Below are 20,229 nucleotides of genomic sequence, written 5' to 3' on the forward strand. Positions count from 1 at the left end.
GTTTGCAAACCTTAGATTAATGTGCAGCTGCCATGTTGTTCTTTCCTCACTGTGCATGCAACACTGGCACAGCAGGGCAAGAACAGGCCCCATGCAAAGGTAGTCAGTCAGTTTCAAGGGGTTCTGCACAGGGGCCTGTGAGCTTGCTTGCTATGGGGAGAAGGAAAAGTTTCACTTCATTTTGCTTTTACTTGACCCTTATTTTCCCGACTGAAAGGGATACTGATCTTTTGGAGATGTCCTGTCCTCCACCCCTTAATTCCTGGATCTAGCATTATGAGGCTAGTGGTGACACTCTGCTGCAGCCACCATCCAGCTCATACCTAATGTCACTGAAGACTAACACTGAGAGGCTAGCAGGTTTTATTCAGCTAGGACACCTTTCCCCTGAATGTTCTGACTAGGCTAAGTTAACTTCTCCACTTGAGCAAACACCACAACATTAATGGAATAGTGAGAAGGTTTTAATATTGGGGGACCCACTGCAGTATTACAAAAGTCACTGTACTTCCTGTTAGACTGCAGCAAATATCCCATAATATGGGCAGTGAAAAAGAAAAAAGATGCAAGTCTGGCAAGGGATTGCTAGGACTCTTAACCCAGTGCCTTCCCTTGGGTACCCCAAATTGAGTAATGGGCTCTCTAGTCTCCATAGAATGAATTCCCACATCTCCAGCAAGGGGGCTATTTAGAAAGCATCAGTTTTCACAGACAGGACAGGCTTAACAAGTTAGAATAATGCTATTAGAAATTATGGCAATCTTTTTGGTAGCATTGTCCTACATGCAACCTGATAAGTCATCTCCCTGGGAAATCTGAAAAAACAACTTGTTAGTTCCTTGGAGACGATGCTGATGTGAAATTATAAAATAGAAATCTGGTAGATTTGTGTGTTTAAAAAGGAAAAGCCTGGTGAGGCTGGGCACATCCATCCATTCGTGTTAGCTCTGTCCATTATGTCTGCGGAAGGTATTCCCACCAGGTGGCTGGATCTGGATGGAGTCCAGGAGAGGCCTCAAAGCTTGTCCAAAGGGTCTGAGGTGGCCAGGAAATTTAAAAAAAGAAAAAAGGACATTTACAGATCTCAAAGTGATCATGCTACATATATACAAGGATTTCTCATGCACCCTTGAAATATAGCCACTTCTGAAATAGAATGAGATGGCCTTTATAAAGGCAACTTCATAAAATCCTGTTCTTCAGTGAGTTACTTTATACGGTTTAATTTAACCAGTTAAATAAAACTTGCTACAGCAGCAACTTTAAATGTTTGTTCAAACTCTAGTTTTCATGAGCCAGTTCCTTGAATCCTAACATATAGTGTCAAGATAGCTGTACCCTGTCTGATACTAACGTTTAGTAATGTATCTAGTAACCTGAAATGATCAGAATATGATTTTGCAAAGCAGTTTTCCATTAAGTGTCAAACATCATTAAATAGTGGAGTAGTAGCTATCCAACTGAAACTCCTAAGAGAAAGTTAGGGAGGCAGAATGTCAAATTTGAGCTAAATTCAAACTTGGCCAGAAACATAGTGTCTATCATCAGTAACCTTGGAAAAAGGGCCATGGGATCTCTGATGGTCACAAGTGTCCAAACCTTAGTTTAGTATCTCATCTGAAAGATGGCATCTCTGGCAGCAGAACCACCACTAGCACCTCTGTGCAACTCTGGATCAGTATTCACTGAATAATTCCTACTAAGTCCTGCAGTATCTGAGTTTTCCTTGAAGGTCGCCTATTCAAGTATACACTAGATCTGACTTTGCTTAGCTTCATCTTACAGCCCAGTACAGGAGAAATATTTCTACCAACTGACCTTGCGTGTCATAGTCCGGTACAATGCTGTTTGTGGTAAGAGGAGAACTGGATGGTACAACTCTCCTTATTGACTCAACTGAAAGTGCATACCAAAGGAGGCTGAGCTAGCCTCTGAGGCAGTGAGATCTACAAATCTCAGTTGTGATGAGAAGGGATGTTATAGAACTTTCACTTATTTCCTCTCTTCTGCATCCTCTCCTCCCATCCAGCCCCTGCTTTTAAGCATCTCAAAAGCAACTTCAAAGCTTTACCTCCATAGGGCAATATGGCAAGCCTCAACACAGTGATGGCCCTCTGGGGCAGGAAAGGTGACTCATTAGCGATGCCCACACCCTGCCCTGAGATGAAGACATTGCTTATTTTAATTTCAAAGAGGTACTAGTATCCTTAGCCACTGGCCTTTATACGGCTCTCTGACCTCTTATATACATCTTGTCACGTGATTTTAAAAAAAAAGCCATAGGGAGGCAGTTAGTTTACATTCATTGATGGTAGAAGAAAAGAATCTTCCACCCTTCCCTCATCATGACAGGGCCAGTCATGGTGTGGAGACTGTAATTGCATATAAAGGCCCAAATAAATGAAGTGGCAACCGCTTCCTGATCTCATGAGGTACAGCAGGTGCCAGTCCCCACCTAGGGCTTACCAGATGTGGCAGCAAACATCCAGACATCAGCATGAAGCAACATACTACAGATAGAAACAGAGAAGATTGTACTCACGTGGAAAGGACTTCGGACGGAAGGTCAGTGATGTAGGAAGGGATTTTTCTTCCTGTCAGGAACTGCGCCACTTCGTTACTAAAGGTGTTGCAGTTATGTTCAAAGAGGTTATAAGACTCTCCTCTGTGCCCAAGAGAGAAGTTCAAACAGAGAAGAGAGAGAGTCAGCAATAAATACCGTAAGAAAAGGAACTCAAACCAATAATCAATTACATCAGCATCATTCATCCTAAAGGACCCTAACATGATTTAGACAACACACACAAATCCGCTCTCTCTCCAAAACTCAGCTGAATTGGGGGTGGAACGTGGCAGCCATTCTGCACTACACAACAGGCTTCTGGAGGAGAAATGAGTACCAACTTCTTCACTTGAAATTACAGAAAAAATAGTAGATCCAAGTAATTACTGAGGTTGGAATTTCACCGGGACACTAAGTATTATTGTTAATTGCTTTTGTGAGAAGTGCCCTTGGCTTTCTAATGAACACAGGAAATCAGAATCTTGGTTTTACATATCATCTGAAAGAGAGGACAGTGTTTCAGTACTGGCTCTCATGGTAAAGTGCCCCTATTGAACGAACACTGTTTCCTCCATCATGTAGGTCTTCCATAAAGGTCTCTCATCCAATACGTACCAGGCAAAACCCTGTTTGCTGTCAGTATTCAATGTGGGCTCAAGATCCAGTGTTGCAGGCATCCTGACAGAATTCTTTTCCAGCCTTGATCAAGGCCTGGGTCCACCCAAGTGTTACGTAGCTTGCAGTTGATCATGTGCCAGTTCTAGCCCCATTATTACTTATTATCTGGTTAGTACTAAACAGCATACTAGAGGCAGATGAAGCTTTGTGTTAATGAGACAGGCCTTGGGACCCCCACCCCAATTTTCTTTTTTTTTTTTGGCAAAGAAATGTTAAAAATAAAATAAAAGCTATAACTCACCGGAACATGGATTCTCCCAGTGAGGACAAATATTCCAGGAAAATTTCTTCTGTAACTTCCGTGCTCCCCAGGTCTACAACTGAGTCTGGGGGCCCAAGCAATGTCCCTCCCTGTGAAATGCACAAGCAAAAGAAGATGCTAAATGGACAGAATGGATTCTGATGGAGCACTCCAAGGGGTGGGGATTCCTGCAGTCCAGAATGCTGCTGACATAAACAAACTAACATGGTTTGCCCAGGAGCAGGGAAAGGGGCTTACAGTATCAGATTCAGAGCAAACTATTCTGTCCTCAGCTCTCCCCAGTTAGAGAATGAGAGGAACAAGACACTTCATGTGGCTTATTTTGCAATTTGTGGCTGTGTTCTCCATGCTGTTCCAGAACTGTGTGGTGGACCTGTGTTTTAAGGTGCTTTCAGAGGGTGAACTTTGGGCTAACTGGAGAGGATATCAAGGTAGTCAATGTATGTGCATTTTAAATACTGTGAATCACCAAGGTCTAACTATAAAAATCCTCCATTTAGTGCCAACCAAGGCAGCCAAGGGGTGGCTGAGCTGCAGGAAGCTTCTTTCTTTTCAGAATGCTGAGCACAGGAAGCCTCATAGTTTGTTTTGAACTCTGGCTGATGTAAACCTTAACTTGTGGTTGGGACCAAACCCATTGTGCAGGGTCCCTTTTCCCCAGCTGACCAGCCATCCTGACCCTTAGCACCTCACCTGGCTGAATCTTGCAATCTCTTAAGACTAAATACACTTGTATACTTTTCCTAAAGGGCAAACACAGGACACTCCTGATTAGAGAAACCATATGGGAAGAGAAAAGAGTAGAGTTAGGAAAAAGTCCCAAGAAAGCTGAACTTACAGGTGCACAGCTGGAAATCCCACCACTGCCATAGAAGAACTCATCCTTATGGACAATTATGGAGGTGTGCCTGTTGAGGGAGAGCAAGGAGACATGAAAAGGAAGCCATATGAAAGAGGAGGAGGAAATGTTTAACCACTCATGCTTGTACACAAATGTTTAACCACAGCATATAAACCACTCATATGAGTGGATGAAAGACTAGAACTGTAGTACATGTTGTCTAAGATATTATTGAGGCAAATAACTTAAAGTCAAGAAAAGATTGAGACCCTTCTATGAATAGGAATGTCGTCTGCTAGGACACTAACCAGAAGAAAAATGGTCATACTGGTTATCAAGCCTCATGCTACACTGCAGGTGGGTGTGAATGGCTCAGCCAGGATCACCATGATACATAAGACACCAGAAAAGGTGGGAGAACCACCCCCAACAGCTTTCCTTTTCCAGCCATATGCACTGAAGGACAAAACTTCTCTCATGGGCAGTTAGAAACCTGGGAAAGTTTGGGGCATGAATTACCCAAGGTCACTATATGGACAATGGCTGGATGATTGGGACTGGAAAAGAGTTGAACAGTGAGTGGGATAGTTGGATGAGGGAGGACAGGGTGGTTGACTGGTGAGGGAGGATGGAAGACGTTGGCCAAAGGGCCCATAATCCTGGATGGAGACTTTGGTGAGTTGGGCATGACGGTGCTTTATCTATTGGAGAACATATTTTTCTAAAAAAATGTACATATAGCTACTAAGTAACCATATGGTGTTATTTTTGTAACCTTTGTCTGCAATCCTCCTATTTTCACCTGCTCTTGGTGCTCTCATGTTAAGTCATGTCTGCAATCAGAAGCTAAGTTGTTTGGGACAGAGACAGTATCCTGTGTTTGAAAAATGACCAGTACATTTTGGGTGCTACTGCAATAAAATATGTAATAATAAATTATTGTTGGTATTGAGGTCCATTGATAAGAACTGAAAGGAGATTTGCACAATGCCTAATTCAATGTTATCAATCTTCCTTCTAGTAACTCTAAGAACATTCAGAAAGTACCTCAAACTCTGTTCAGTACCACTGTGTTCCTTCAGATCTAAAATATTTATAATGTCATATTGGAAATGCTACCCAATGTCTAACACACATTTATGCAAGTTAAATCTAGTCACTTACCAGATCCCATCCAGCTGTTTCCCTGTATGTAGAGAGAAGGAGAGAGTCATCGGCAACTTCCTTTACACAGTTCAGTCTACTTGCTGTCACTCACCTATGCTTCTCTCACCTATTACCACATCTTGCCTTAACCCCAAGCTGCAAACTTAATGCCAAAGGTGTATCTTTCTAAAGCAGTGGTTCTCAACACAGCCTACATGTACCTCTGGGGATACACACAGGTCTTCCAGGGGGTACATCAACTCATCTAGATGTTTGCCTAGTTTTATAACAGGCTACATAAAAAGCACTAGCGAAGTCAGTAAAAGTAAAATTTCATACAGACAATGACTTGTTTATACTGCTCTATATACTATACACGGAAATGTAAGTACAATATTTATATTCCAATTGATTTATTTTATAATTATGTGGTAAAAATGGGAAAGTAAACACTTTTTCAGTAATAGTGTGGCTGTGACACTTTTATATTTGATTTTGTAAGCAAGTAGTTTAAGTGAGGTGAAACTTGGGGGTACGCAAGACAAATCAGACTTCTGAAAGGGGTACAGTAGTCTGGAAAGGTTGAGAGCCATTGTTCTAAAGCAGGGATTGGCAACCTTTGGCATGCGGCCCACCAGAGTAAGTCCCCTGGCGGGCCGGGGCTAGTTTGTTTACCTGCCGCACCCACAGGTTTGGCCGACTGCAGCTCCCACTGGCCACGGTTTGTCATTTCAGGCCAAAGAGGGCTGCGAGATGCGGCTGCCAGCACGTCCCTCATCCTGCACCACTTCCCGCAGCCCCTATTGGCCTGAAACGGTGAACGCCAGTGGGAACTGCGATCAGCCGAACCTGCAGACGCGGCAGGTAAACAAACCAGCCTGGCCCGCCAGGGGGCTTACCCTGGCAGGTCGCATGCCAAAGGTTGCCGATCTCTGTTCTAAAGGATCAGGAAAAATAGCTTTTTTTCATTTAGTAATGAACTGTAGCGCTAGTGAATGGTGCCACACTGTCTGCACTGGTGACTTAATTTCTCTGTTTACTTGCATAAGGAATTGGTAGTGCTAGACTTCTCTGCCAACATACATCGTCCTAACCCTGAATGGGCCCACTTCTGTGGGGAAGAAGAGAGCACCATTTCAGTGGCCCAGTCAGTGCTTGGCCTCTAAGCTTAACAACAAAGGTGCTCAGTCAGTACCAGGTATACTACTAATACCAATTTCACATAGTCCATTATACAGCCATCATATAATAATGAATTTCCTTTTCAGTCACTACTGATAAACAGCCAGATTGGAACTGGTGACCTAGAAGTGAAGGCTCTGTAGCTCATTCTCAGTATCTCTTCTTAAAAATAAAGTATGGGACTGAAATTTAAATAGGCTTTAAAATTATAACCTACCAAATCTGTTGTTTTCAATCTACCACCTTATCCATTTTGTGACTTCAGCCAGCAGCAACAGTTAAAGACTTGTTGCAAAGATCACTGAATTCAAAAGATGAAACGAAAAAAGCCACTTTGGTTTCAGCTTATTTAGAAACATGGAAATCTGCCTCATGACACTAATTAGAAAGTGACTAAAGAAACAATACATGGAAATTGACTTGAATCAGTGTAAGAGGAATTGGAGAATGGACAATGGAGAATTATACATACAGTGTCTATTCTCATGTGTTTGTACATCACCTAACATAACTGGACCCCGATATGCAGTATTAGAATATAAATAATAATTTATTTGAAAGAGAACCCAATAGTGTCTCCCTTGCAAAGATAACCTGTACGGCTTTTTAAAAACAGGATTAGGGTAGATTAAAACGTTTCAAATATTTACATCTTGAAACTAAATGTGAAAATAGCTTCCTCCTTCATTCATGATGTCAAGAATATAGTTCAGAATTCAGTGTTTTCTCCGGCAACAGGTGATGACTCTGTCTAAGCAGTACAGATAAAATAAACTTCAGCTGCTAGTTTATAGAGACAGAATCCTGGCAGCAGGTTGGAGAGGAAGGAACTAGTTTTCTAAAATTTGATTTTCTATGGTAATTCTCTCTAGAAATATATTCTATTAAACAGGGAGGATGTCAAGATAAATTGTGTTTTTAAAGCATTCCTTTACATGTGCGAACGCCTAAGATTCCTAAATTGGAAATGTTTTTAAAATCAAGGTCTCTTCACTATTTCTGCTGTTAGTTTTTGTACTTCATTCATCATAGACAGTGAAGCTCTACTGGACAGTTCCACTTACTGACTATAATTTGTTAGTAAAGAGAAGTTGTGCTTGGATTCCCAATACTGTAGGGGAATATCAACATAAGATCAAGACATTTTAAGTTGCTTTTTACAAAATTTACTAAAATTTAGGACTAAGGTATTTGATAGCCTTTAGGCCTTGATTCATCAAGATACTTAAGCATATGCATATCTTTAAGCATGCAAGTAGTCCCATTAATCACATATTTATATACTTTGCTGAATCAGAGCCTAAGAGATTTGGGAGCCTACACAGGGTTTTTTTTGGTTACTTTTAATTTTTTTAAAAGATTTCTGTTTCAAATAGTTATCTTGCCAACCTAAACACTATTTATGGGGGCAAGAAAATAGGTTAAAGCTCATGAGAAACAATTCCACTGCCCCCCAATTAATTGTGTGAATTTGAAGAATTACTAGACTTTATTTACTTGTTCGGTGACTAAGTTAGGACACAGGTTCATAGTTAGGATACAAGGTCACTTTTAGACTAGAAACTGAGCCTGTATAATTTTAGAATCCAATCAAACTAGATTACTTCCATGCCTGGGTTTATCCAGAAGGCCACACAGTGAGAAGATTAGATGGCTGTGAATCATCCATCTTGTTGGCACAATTAATTTATTAATCTAGAGAGTTAGGGGATGGAGTGTATGCATGTGCAGGTTTTTAATCCCAAATAAAAGTGGAGTTTGTAGATGGACCAGGATTAATCAAATCCAAGAACAGTGTACTAGTGATGCATGAAGGGATTATATAAGGAGACAGCTACTACTCAGGATACCAAATACTCTGACTGGGATGCAAAACTGGTGCCTACACTGGCACAAAAGTGAAAGCAACACTTGTTCCCTCAGCTGGGTAGCAGGGAAATAAGGTGCTATTAAATTTAGCATTTTTAGTTGCTTAGGATGCCACCTCATTTCTGAAAGAATATTGCCTTACTTTGTTGGCACTGTGCTGCAGTTTCACTGAGTCTGCATCTGAATCTCATTCCCAGAGGTGGCTGGGAGTGTGCAGAGATAGGGTGTATGGGGGAAGGGTGGAGTATTTCATTTTCAACCAATCCTCTTTAGCAGATGCTTTGGGGCAAAGCTGATTCAGTCTTGCTCTGGAACCATCCTGTTCTCTCATTTAAATCATGAGGCACTGGATGGGGGATAGAAGAAAAAAGGCAGGCGATAATTCAGGTAACAGTTATCCCCTGCTCTCAGAGTCTTTATGGGCTAGTGGGGTGGGAAGGATGGTAGTGCTGTTCCAACTGATATATTCCTAATTGATTGACTGATTCGCACAGCGGTGCGTACATTAATCCTCACCATGAATCTCTCTTAATATTAGGGTAGCTTGTCCACAATCAGCTTCCAGTTCTCGTTTGCCCCCACCCCCTCCTGGAAGAATAAGACCAAACATCCTAAGAATGGAACTTCCACTGCTTTCCCATTGGTGAATACACCTCTACTCCGATCTAACACAACCCGATATAACATAAATTTGGATATAAAGCAGTGCTGGGGGTGGGGGCGGGGCTGCGCACTCCGGTGGATCAAAACAAGTTCAATATAACGCGGTTTCACATATAACGCGGTAAGATTTTTTGGCTCCCAAGGACAGAATTATATCTAGGTAGAGGTGTATTTATTATTTTACTGTTTTAAAGCTAGTTTAGTTGGACATGCTAAAGTAGTCAAAGCACATCCCAAAGGCTGTGAAAGGTAGAGCAAGTTAGATAAATGCCATTGCAGTTTTGGATTACACATATGACATCACAGACAAAGAAGGTGATAATCCCTAGTTGCAGTAGAGACTACAGTGTTCAGTAGTGCCTACCTCAATATCAGAAAGATGTCTGGTAGACTGGAAGGAAATTCACGGAAGAGTAACACCAGAAAATGGATTAGGGGGATGGAAGGAAAACTATATGTGGCCAAAGGACATGATTAAGTCACTATAACATCTTTTTTGACAATGCTATAGAAATCTAGAATTGTCCAAGTTCAGCATTCAGCTACTGTGGTGATGATCACTGTAGAAAGTTCTATAAGGTAACTTTACAAGTATTTGAGGGAGAGGACTGATCCTTGAGCTTTGTACTGACACATTTTAACACAATACCCATTACTACTTCAGGATTCCTCTAGCCTATCTGAAATTGGCAGGCAATTATGCCTTGCTGTGGAGGGTCCTATGATGTGGAAACTGCTTCCCTTTGATACACATCTCATTCCATTTTTTCCCTCCTCTAAAACACCTTTAAGACCCTTTTGGTCCTATATTTGTCACCTTCCTTTCCAATCTTTATTTTAAATGCATTTGTATTTTAAGAAGGTGGCATTATGAGGAATTATCACACTAAAGAAAGAATCACATTGTTAGAGCTAAACTGAGTAAAGCAAAGAAGAAGATACTGTAAGGAGTAATCCTAGACTGGCTAGGGATGATGAGGGTTTAGAACTAAATAATCTAATACATTATTTCCCTGTCTAATTTTTGTATTCCATGAAGCTCAAGAGTCTCACATCTGAACTGCTCTCGGCTCCAAAAGGAACAAGCTATTGGCTGCATGAGATCCTCATATAAAGCCAATCTATGGAGTAGTGCCAAACCGCCTTTGTGGCCACTTAAAAGGGAATGAGATGTATTTGGGGAAAGAAGGTACTTTTCCCATCTACCTACTTTGGGGAGATCTGTGGAAAACCACTGAGGCCAGATATGGCAATAGAGAGCCCACACTAGAGATTTACTGTCACACAAAGAATAAAAACCAAGATCTATCTTTGGGACAATCCAATCACCAAATTCATATGATCCCAAATATTCTGAAGTTTGCCTTGTCACTGTGACAAAGCAAGCCTAGTGGTCATTATTCCAGGAACTCATGACGAGTTGCCCAATCTCAGCTGGTTATTAACTATCACTAGCAATCAGTATTTCCCACACAACTGTGGACTCTGATCCAATTTGTAATTTTCTTTTTCTTTCTGCAGACTCCTATAAACTGTTTTTCAAGTACATTATTTTGCAATTATTGGGTATTGTAAAAATCATAGCATACTTACTACCATTCAGGAAAAAAGTAAATAAAGAATAAGTGCTAAATGTATCATTCAGGAACTCATAAAGCAGCAAAATACTAAGACTGGAATCTTATGTCATACCAGAACTAGAATGCTTTGGTTCGGTCTGCATATGAATTTGCATTGTAATAACACAAGGTGTGAAAGAACATTAGTTTAGTTTTCAGTACAAACCTGTGGATGGACACTTATTCCAGAAGAAGCATGGCTAAAGCTGATTTAGTTAAACTTTCTCACATTTAGTTAAATAATTGCAAATGTGTGTGTAAATCAGGCTTTAGAGTCATACTGATATTTCCCCTCTAGCCCAAAATAAAATTTAGTCACTAAAACTATTACAAGAGAAAGTTACACCCTTGCCAGTACAATGGAAAAGAGCTTGAAGGGAGAAATAAGTATGTGTAATTATTTTGAAATTATCCAGCAGGGGGTGGGATAGCGGAATGCACACCTCTCAAAACTGCTACTTCTGTCTGTCTATCTGTCATACACAGAATTAATCGCTTTGGGTCTCAACAGGAATGTTTTCTTCTCAAACTCACTGTTAGCATATATGGGCCTTTATGCTGAGTATAATTCAGGCTTTCATTTTTATTTTTAAAAAGCCACAGGAAAGCACAACATCTTTCTCTCAGTTCAGACAGATGAAGTTACTGCCAGCAGTTCACAGTCCATAGGGCCATCTACTCAGATACTGAGGTGGCTGGGAAGGCTGATATATACTGTTAGTCTGACATGGGGCAGACAGGTACAGGTCTTCCTCTTCCTACAAGGCCACTTCACACTTCAGAAACCATACACAAGAGACACAATTCCTCAAAGTCATCAAACTTTTGATCAGTCAGTTGACAAAGGACAAGTTCTTGGTAAGAGAGTTGACAGTGATATGCATAAACTATTGTAGCCAGATTGGTAGGATACATGGCCTAGTATCCACCACAGACAGTCGAGGGGGTATGGCCTTATCACAAGTCACAGTACAGCATCAACCTATTAGAGATGAGTGACATTGCAATGAGTGAAAAGCTTTGTCCTCATTCAGTCTCTCTCATAAGGAAAGTCATTATGGTCAAGAACCAGTTTTCCACTCATACCCAGGGGAGACTGAAATGATCTCCCATAGCCCCATTTTTTTTTTAAAAAGTTTCAGACAAAGGAATAAAACACAATCCCCCTTCATACAGAGCTATGACACCTGACAGATCTTATCCAGCTGTATTGTATAGGGTCCTAAAATAGATTGCTACCAGGATAGAAAGTCAATATACTTCAAAGTTCTGTCTCATGGTCAACAAGTATTTTTGCAACCTCAAAGTACATGGAAATTTCAGAGAAGAAACTACTAAAGACAGCATCAGTTCCATAATCCCAAACAATGTTCAGTTCCTTCCTGGTACCAGATACCCACCCTGTACATCTTTTCAAACCCTTCCAGGAAATGCTTTCTGGCCCTCAAAATAATTTGTCTAATTACCAGTGCCTAAAACAGAGAAATTTCTTAGTGGAGAGCTCATGTAATAGATCTACCATTTGGCATATTCCACAAGGACAAAGTAATCCGCATAATAGCTAGTCTTAAAACTGAAGATAAAATATGTGTGGAAATATCAGAATGTAAGAAATACTTATTTTTACTAGTGCCCCTAAATCCACCATACCCAGAAGAAAGTAGTGATGGGTGTCAGCATCTTGGGTGTCAGCAAGGTGGTTACAAGCTATCTGATCCAGGACAAAATCCTTCCAAAAGTTTGACCTCACTCATCAGCCAAGTTATGATTAAATCTGCCATATTAAAGTTGGTAATAGAGCATTTCAAACAATTAGCAAAGGGCCTGCACCTCCTTTACTCATAAAGTTCACCCATTAAGATCTTGGAGAGAAAAATCTAATCTCTTGTGAAAAATCTGTAAAGTGGTAATAAATTCATACACTTCCAGGAATTGCTCTGTAGACGCACAACTGTCACATAGTGTAGCATTTGGCACTGGATCGCTGCCCATGGTAGCATTCAGTACTTCTACCACAGATCTCTATAAACTGCTTGAAACAGGGATCTATTCTAGCATATTTCAAAACAGGATCCGTCCCACCCTAATGTGATTTTATCACCAGTGTTGCACTCATCTGTGAACTGTACTGTACCGTGTCAAATGGAAAAATGTATCCATGCTGCCTTGAAAAATCTCGTTTCTCCTAGATAAAGGGCCACACGGCACAATCACTGCGAAGGAGCCTTTGTCCCCTCGGGGCGCAGGGTGTGTTTGCTGGGGGGCTCTGCAGTTGCCAGCACTCTGGCGGGACACAGGTTACTTTGCACCTTGGGAAGCCGCCCCAGCGTCCGACTCCCAGGAGTGACTTGCCTCCAGGGCAGCAAAGGGGGGAGACCAAAGGGGCCGCCGGGGGCAGGATCCGGGACCATCCTCCGCACGACGGCCCGGCCTAGCGCTCCCCCCATCCCACGGCCTCGCGGGCCCCGCCCCGTCCCAACCCCCCTCCCCCCAGCGACCCTGCCCCGGGCCAGCCCCCGGCCTTACCCAGCATGAGGGGGCTGAGGCGCCGGGCCATGCCCTTGGACAGGTCGTAGACATAGAGCTTCACCGGGTGCAGGGCGGGCGGCGGCTCCATGGGGGGACAGGGTCCCGGGGGGGGGATATGGGCCCTGAGAGGGACTAGGAGGCTCTTTGCCCGGGGGACGGCGGGCGGGCGGGTGCCGGCCGAGCGGAGGGAGGGGGGGGAGGGAGAGCCCGGGCCGGCCCCGCTACTTCTGGGTCCACAGCAGCGGCGGCGGCACCAACTGTGAGGTGACAGAGGGGGCGGAATGGGGAATGCTCCCTCTGCGCATGCGCCACAGCCATAGCCCGGCCGGGCGGCTTGTCACTGCGCCGCTATGGAACCCGGCGCCGCTGCTGAGGCGGAGCTACAGCTAGGGCGGGGTGGGGCTATGCCGTTAGGATGCGGGGCTTTTGCTGGGGGGAGGGGCTATTTCGTGAGGAGGGGGTACATGAGGTAAGCGAGCAGGACTCCGTCTTGTGGGCGGGGTTAAGGCTGGGCCCCGCTATTGGCTGGAACGCGGTGATGCCCCGTGAAGGTAGCGCTTTCCGGGCGATGAGTGGGCGGGGCTGTAACCTGGAGCGGAGCTGCCGGCTCGAGAGAGGCGGTAGAATGTAAGGGGCGTGGCTTCCTCGCAAACAAGCGCGTGGGGGCGTGGTTTCCCTCAGGCCACACCCACTTTCGCAGGATTGGATGGGATTGTTTCCGGGGGCGGTGTTTCCGGTTTCGGTGAGTTGCTACGGGCCCAGGTAATAGCTTTTTCGCGCGGAGCCGAGCTGCCTTAGGGGCTGTTGGGGCCCCGCCTTGTTCTCTACCGATCCCCCCACTTAGGGGGCTGCCGGCCCTCCACCCAGTGCCCATGAATTCCCCCTCCCCCGGGCTCCCAGTGCCAGGGCGGCGCTGAGCTATGGCTGGCCGCAGATGTTCCCGCCGCCTCGCGCCCCACCTCCCCGGGGCGGGTGTCCTGTCCGGCCTCCTGCTGCCGCTGCAGGGACCCGCCGTGCCCTTGCCCGAGATCGGAGGGCGGGTCGCGGCTGATGGGCAGCTCGGGGCTCGCTCTGTTGCGGCGCCCCGCGCGAGGCGCTCGCGGCGGGCTGGAAACCAGTGAGAGGGGGCGTGTCCCGTTCGCTTCCACTGGCACGAGGCCAAGGGGGGGGGCGGTAGCAGCAATTCCAGCCAGGCCGTTATCCCGCCAGCGCTGCTTCGCGCGCCCTCCCCTGCTGGCTGCCGGGACGCGGGGCGCGTGGCCCAGCTCCCCTCCCCCTCTCGGCCCGGGATTCTCCAACCGCTCCTGGCGTGGACAGCGGCCTGGGAGCCCGCGCGCCGCCTGCAGGCCGCGTCCCGCTCAGCCCCGCGCGCGGTTGGCTTCGGCCATCACTTGCGTGGCAGTAACGTTCGGGGGCGTCTCTGGTGGGTTAGGCTGCGGCTGCGCTGCTGGGGCGTAGGCGCTTCCCACATAAGGTGACCAGACAGCAAGTGTGAAATATCGGGCTGGGGGTCGGGGGTAAGACAAGACAAAGCCCCAAATAGCGGGACAGCTGGTCACCCTATTCCACACGACACATTTAGGTTGACCGAACTTAAGTCACGGTACAGCCACTGCAGTAATTACTCCGGGGGTTCGTGGCTGCGCTACGCTGCCTCTGTTGGCGGTGCGCTTCCACTGACTTCACTGTGTGGGGCGCTGTGAGCCCCACACGGGCCTGACACCCATGTCTACACTGTCACCCTAACTATATTGACAGCGCTGTGCTTGTCGCGGAGTTATTAGGTTGGTGTAATGGGTGAGTTACATTGATGGGAGCAGTGTTGTAGTGTAGACAGGTTGATGTAAGCTGCCTAACTCTGTAGTGTAGCTCAAGCCTTAGCTGTATCTACATTGGGGGTTAGGCCTCCCTAACTACCGTGCTTAGGGCATTACATTTTCCCCAGCAATGTAGCTAGGTTGATCTAATTTGTAAGTTGGACTAGACCTTAGCAACTGAAAAGAAGTGCCCAAACCATGTGACCAGTTATTTGGAGGTCTTCAGACTGAAGGTCAGTTCAAACACTTGCCTCATCTGCTCTTTTTAGCAAACAGTGGCAGCCATGTCAGAGTGGATGTCTTACTACAAAAATGAGGAGGATGAGGAAGAGGAAGAATATCCTGAAGAAGTTGAAACTGGTGGTAAGAAGTTGACCTTTAACCAAAAAGTGTTCTGTGCTTGTGATCCTGAGTGCCTGCTTTCTTCCCCTTAGCATGAGGTCCTCTGCTCCAGACATATTTCTGAGGATCTCCTTAGGTGCTTTTATTTTTGTTCTTTCAAGCCTCTGTATTGTAAATAATCTCCTGTGGATGCATTTTGGCTACTCAAGCCACTCCCTACATTTGCTTATATTACAAAGCACAAATAACATGGGTGGGTGCATTAAGTGGGGGGAAAAAAGATACAGCCAATTATAAGACTATACTATTTTTTTTTTCAGGGGAATATAAGTATGCAGGTCGAGACAGCCTGATTTTTTTAGTTGATGCTTCCAAGGCCATGTTTGAATATTATGATGATGACGAGTGGACTCCTTTTGATATGACAATTCAGGTAAGATCATGTGTTAGGTCATTATTAATCTCTATCTTGTACACTGAAAGATCTCAACATGCTTCACGGGTTGCCTATATACAGATTTCTTATCCACTATAATATAGCTAAAGTAGGTAGTTGACTGCCTTATCTAATTATGTATTTCTCATCGCCATGATATCAGAGCACTATATCTCTGGTGTGAAAATCAGAAATCATTCTGCAGCAATAGCAGTGGTTGTGGACTGGAGAGGTCTGATCTGTAGTAGTGAAGTAAAATGTTAACCGGTTAACTGGTAATCATTAGTCTTAGCCCTAACTGGGGCAGCCCTTTAATCAGTTAACCATTTAAACAATTAAAAAATATTTAGTTTAAACGGTTAACTATTTAAACGATATTTGCATCCCTAATCTGTAGTCAAACCCAGAAATTTTGGTGGTGATTGTTGTTGTCAGTAGCTACCGGTGTGGTGCTCTGCTCTTGTTCGAGGATGATAACAGTCGGCTGCCTGCGTGTTCCCTCTGTGTGCTTGCCCCAGTTCTGCACAGATAGCTGACACAGCAAACCCAAGAGAACCCCCAAAGACCACAGACTCTAGTAAGGTATGAAGGAACCCGAGCCAGGTTTATTGTCAAATGAAGCACAGTAATAATTTCCCGTAGACTTTACAATACATACCACGAATTTGTGCCCCCTGGCAATGGACCGGCTCAGTCAGTGGCGGGACTTTCCACTGCCCCCTAGGCCAGACAAAGATGTGCACTCCGGGACTGACTTTTATACAGTTATAGGACAGATTACTTGTCCCTACTGATGTATTGAAGTACAGCCCCTTGGCTCATTAGGGTGCTGTCTCCTCCTTTGATCATGTTGTTTCAAACAGATCTATCCATCATGCTGTCCTTTTGACCCTGTCTTTAAGAGGCACCGGCCTGTTCCTCGTTATCTCTGTGGAGTGTTCTGGTGCCAAGATGGCACAAGTTCCTCTTATTAGCCCTTATGTGTGGATGCACCTGCTTCTAGCAACCCTCTTCTCACCAACTTCTGTGAGTGGGGCCTGCCTCTGGCTCACAGCCCAGCTCTTGCTTAGCAATGCCTGGAAGTACTTTAGTTCAGGCTTCAGGCCTCAGACTGGACCTCTGACACAAGAGTTTGTTTCAGGGCCTCATCTTACTACAATTGTGTTTACAAAATGAGGAATAAATTTGTATTATAGAGTAGTATCTCTAGGAAGTGTTTCTCTTGTCCTCTTCTGTAGAAAATGTGTTATAATGAAAAGTGCTTAATGTTCAAATGTAATCATAAACATCTCGTACCTAACTTGTTATGAAATGTGGCTCAAGACATTGTGGCAGCCCTTGGCATTGCCATTATGAAGGGCTGATTGCCAAAAGTAGAACTCTAGCACCATGTTTTTCAGCTAACTTTCTCCCTTCTTTTTCACTGATTCTGCTTTTTTCTCTTTTCAGTGCATCCGGAATGTGTACACCAACAAGATAATTAGTAGTGACAGGGACCTCTTGAGTGTTGTGTTTTATGGCACTGAGAAACACAAGAATTCTGTGGATTTCAAACATGTGTATGTTCTTCAGGAGCTGGACAATCCAGGTAAGAGATAATAGGCATATAAGGCTTAAGAGGAAATGGGGAAGTTTGTACAATGCTTTTATCACCTTTTGTCCCCTTTGGAGAGAGAAGCCTGTTATTGTAGCATTTTAATTTGTTTTTCTGTGCTGGGATTTTTGATAGGTGTAGCAACTTCCCTGCTTAGAGTTTCCTTATTGAATCAGGTAAAGAACACACACTATCAGTGTTTTATTTCCTTTATGTGTGGGGTTCCATATCTTTCTGTACTTTAACACAAGGCCCCGTTTTATGGCCACTGCCCCCTTTAATTAAAGAGGACTTCTAGCACATACATGGTACATTTAGCAGTACAGCAGGTGTCTGACAGGCTTTCAAGAGTCCCATCCAGACTCTTGAAAGCTTGTCAGGCACCTGCTATACTGTTGAATTTACCATGTATGTGCTAGAAGTCCTCTTTAATTAAAGGGGGCAGTGGCCATAAAATGGGGCCTTGTGTTAAAGTACAGAAAGATATGGAACCCCACACATAAAGGAAATAAAACACTGATTTGCAACAGGAGATGGACAGGATGACCTGCTAGTGGTATTCTGTCTCAGACGTCCATAATAATAATGTTCGCAGCACAGTAACTCTGGTTGAGAACCAACAGCAGGAGTAAGGTTACTGTGATAAATGTAGGAAGCAGAGTGAGATGTGGGAGGCTCTGGAGAGAGAGAGAGAGAGAGAGGGGGAGAGAGATAAGATAGATAATATTGTAATTTCCTTGTTTGAGGAAAGGGCAGGAAATAGAAGGTGAGTGCTTCCAGCCAGAGTGATGTTAATAGAACCAAGCACGCACATCTTCATGGCAAAGTGGCATTTTATCTAAAAGCTATTGCTTTGTATCTAGTGGGAATATTCAGTAAATAGGAGTGGGAGAACAAGCAGATGTTTCTCCAAAGGACTTGGACTGTTAACTTTTCTTTCTCATTGAGACTTCTTAGCCTTCATGCTGAAGTACTTTTAGGAGAATGGGATGTTGTATGGAGAAAGAAGGCCAGCTCTGTTTTAGCTACTGTATTGGCAGGGTAGGAGTGTGTCTGAAGTCTGATTCCCAAACTGCTTCTTGGCAGCACATCTTATAAGCAAAGTGCATCATGGCGGAAGTTCTGCCTACCAACCTCTAATAATCACACCTCCAGAGCCAGAGGGGGCTATTGTTCTTTTGGCCCAAAGGTGCAGCTGAAAGGTATGGGCTGTTAATGGGGAAAAGAATTGGGGAAAGACTCCTGCCTGCTGGAGGATACAGTGTACCCTGGAGGGGGAAGGGTTTAGTTCTTCTTGTATAGCATCTTCTCTCAGAACACTAATTCTAAAACTGTATGCAGTTAAATAACAGAGGGGGTAGGAAATTAGTGAATAGGATCCCTTTTCAGGTGAGATCTTAAGAGATGGAGAATCCAGTGAGAGAGCAAGATACGAAAAAGCTGATCAAATAGCAGTGCTTGCAGAGTAAAAGTTTCTTCCACTATCACTGGCAAGATTTTGAAGCGAGAGAGAGAAGCTGGCACTAGACAAGCAGAAAGGGAGCTATTAGTCAACTTGAGCAAGTCCATAGTTTGAAAAACGAGGATGGTTATCGGTGGGTCCATACACCTAAGGATGTGTGTACACAACAGGTCGGAGGTGTAATTCCCAGCACAGATAGACATATATGTGCCAGCTGTGCTTGACTTAATGCCTAAAAATAGCGGTATGTCTGCAGCAGCTTGGGCTAGCTACGTGGCTAATTGCCCATTTAGAATTCCGCCCGATCCTCCTCATATGTATGTGGGTGGCTATCCCAAGCTACTGCCTGTGCTGCTGTGGCCACACTGTTATTTTTAGGCACTAACTTGAGCAGAGCTAATGTGTATATGTCTACTCCTGTTTGGCAGCATGCTTTTCAGTTGCTATGGAGACATACCCTAAGACACTGAACACTTTTCCTACCCATCTGCTGGAAGGGCCATGTTGTGGAGATGCTGTGAAATGTTAGACAAACATCAGCTGTACGGAGCGATGTGTTTTCTCTGGCTGGAAAAATGGTCAGCAGGTTTTGGCTTTTATGTGTGAACTAGAACCAGTAATGCCCTTGCTGTCTTTCCATCTAGGTGCCAAAAGAGTGCTAGAGTTGGATAAGTACAAGGGAGATCAGGGAAAAGCACTCTTTCGTGAGTCATTTGGCCATAATGCTGACTACTCACTGGGCGAGGCACTCTGGGCCTGCTGTAATCTCTTCAGTGATGTCCAGCTCAAAATGAGCCACAAGAGAATCATGCTGTTCACCAATGAAGACAACCCTCATGGACATGACAGCACTAAAGCTAAGCTGGCGAGGACCAAAGCTGCTGACCTTCGAGACACAGGTGAGCATTTTCACCTTTAATTTAGAAATTGAGCCTAATGAAGAGTAAGTGATGTTTCCCTGCAGCAGACACCAAGTAACTGCTTTGTGCAATCTTGGAGGAAAGTGAATGATGTGATCAGACTTGGGGAATTGCCTAGGAGTAAACTGGGCTTTGGGCTGCTACTTTTCTGGAGACAATTCTTCAAAATATTTGAATCAAAACGTAAAAATCCTTGCTAAATTAGAGGCTCTCAGTCCAGTTTTTTGTGGTTAATAGGCACTAATTAAGCCCCTTTTGTTTGTCTTGGCTTGTGGTCAGGGATTGAAGGGACCATAGAAATTAAAC

General features: G+C 44.2%; 2 protein-coding genes across 7 annotated transcripts in view; one reads left to right on the forward strand and one right to left on the reverse strand.

The window, feature by feature from the left end:
- Positions 1–20,229, forward strand: part of XRCC6 (X-ray repair cross complementing 6) — a 61,233-nt gene that overhangs the window by 26,281 nt on the left and 14,723 nt on the right. The window contains exons 1-5 of one of the 4 annotated variants that reach the window (XM_039491424.1): positions 13,949–14,094; positions 15,439–15,532; positions 15,832–15,944; positions 17,397–17,535; positions 19,648–19,902. In XM_039491424.1, the coding sequence (XP_039347358.1) occupies positions 14,059–14,094; positions 15,439–15,532; positions 15,832–15,944; positions 17,397–17,535; positions 19,648–19,902 (637 nt within the window). In that variant the 5' untranslated portion in view covers positions 13,949–14,058. Of the gene's footprint in view, positions 1–13,948; positions 14,115–14,697; positions 14,827–15,438; positions 15,533–15,831; positions 15,945–17,396; positions 17,536–19,647; positions 19,903–20,229 lie in introns of those variants that run through there. The other 3 variants (XM_039491434.1, XM_039491444.1, XM_039491415.1) reach the window with 3 other exon arrangements.
- On the reverse strand, positions 447–13,654 carry DESI1 (desumoylating isopeptidase 1). Of its 3 annotated transcripts, none has more exons than XM_039491495.1 (7): positions 13,350–13,654; positions 5,509–5,530; positions 4,342–4,411; positions 3,483–3,592; positions 2,543–2,665; positions 1,377–1,469; positions 447–1,035 (listed from the first exon to the last, which is right to left on the reverse strand). In XM_039491495.1, the coding sequence occupies exons 1-6, from the start codon at positions 13,438–13,440 to the stop codon at positions 1,424–1,426; spliced, it is 462 nt and encodes a 153-aa protein (XP_039347429.1). In that variant the 5' UTR covers positions 13,441–13,654; the 3' UTR covers positions 447–1,035; positions 1,377–1,423. The 3 variants fall into 3 exon arrangements, with proteins under 3 accessions (XP_039347429.1, XP_039347423.1, XP_039347412.1); XM_039491489.1 differs by lacking the exon at positions 1,377–1,469 and adding an exon at positions 8,684–8,887 and having other exon boundaries at positions 13,350–13,427; XM_039491478.1 differs by lacking the exon at positions 1,377–1,469.

Source organism: Mauremys reevesii, linkage group 1 (genome assembly GCF_016161935.1).
Source record: "Mauremys reevesii isolate NIE-2019 linkage group 1, ASM1616193v1, whole genome shotgun sequence".
NCBI lineage: Eukaryota > Metazoa > Chordata > Testudines > Geoemydidae > Mauremys > Mauremys reevesii.

Bases quoted from the DNA above. Each gene is read 5' to 3' on its own strand.
- DESI1 (XM_039491478.1), bottom strand. From the start codon at position 13,440: ATGGAGCCGCCGCCCGCCCTGCACCCGGTGAAGCTCTATGTCTACGAC. The intron at 5,531-13,349 runs GTAAGGCCGGGG...CTCTACATACAG, and splicing joins CCTCAGCCCCCTCATGCTGG to GGAAACAGCTGGATGGGATC. The intron at 3,593-4,341 runs GTAAGTTCAGCT...TGCATTTCACAG, and splicing joins GGATTTCCAGCTGTGCACCT to GGAGGGACATTGCTTGGGCC.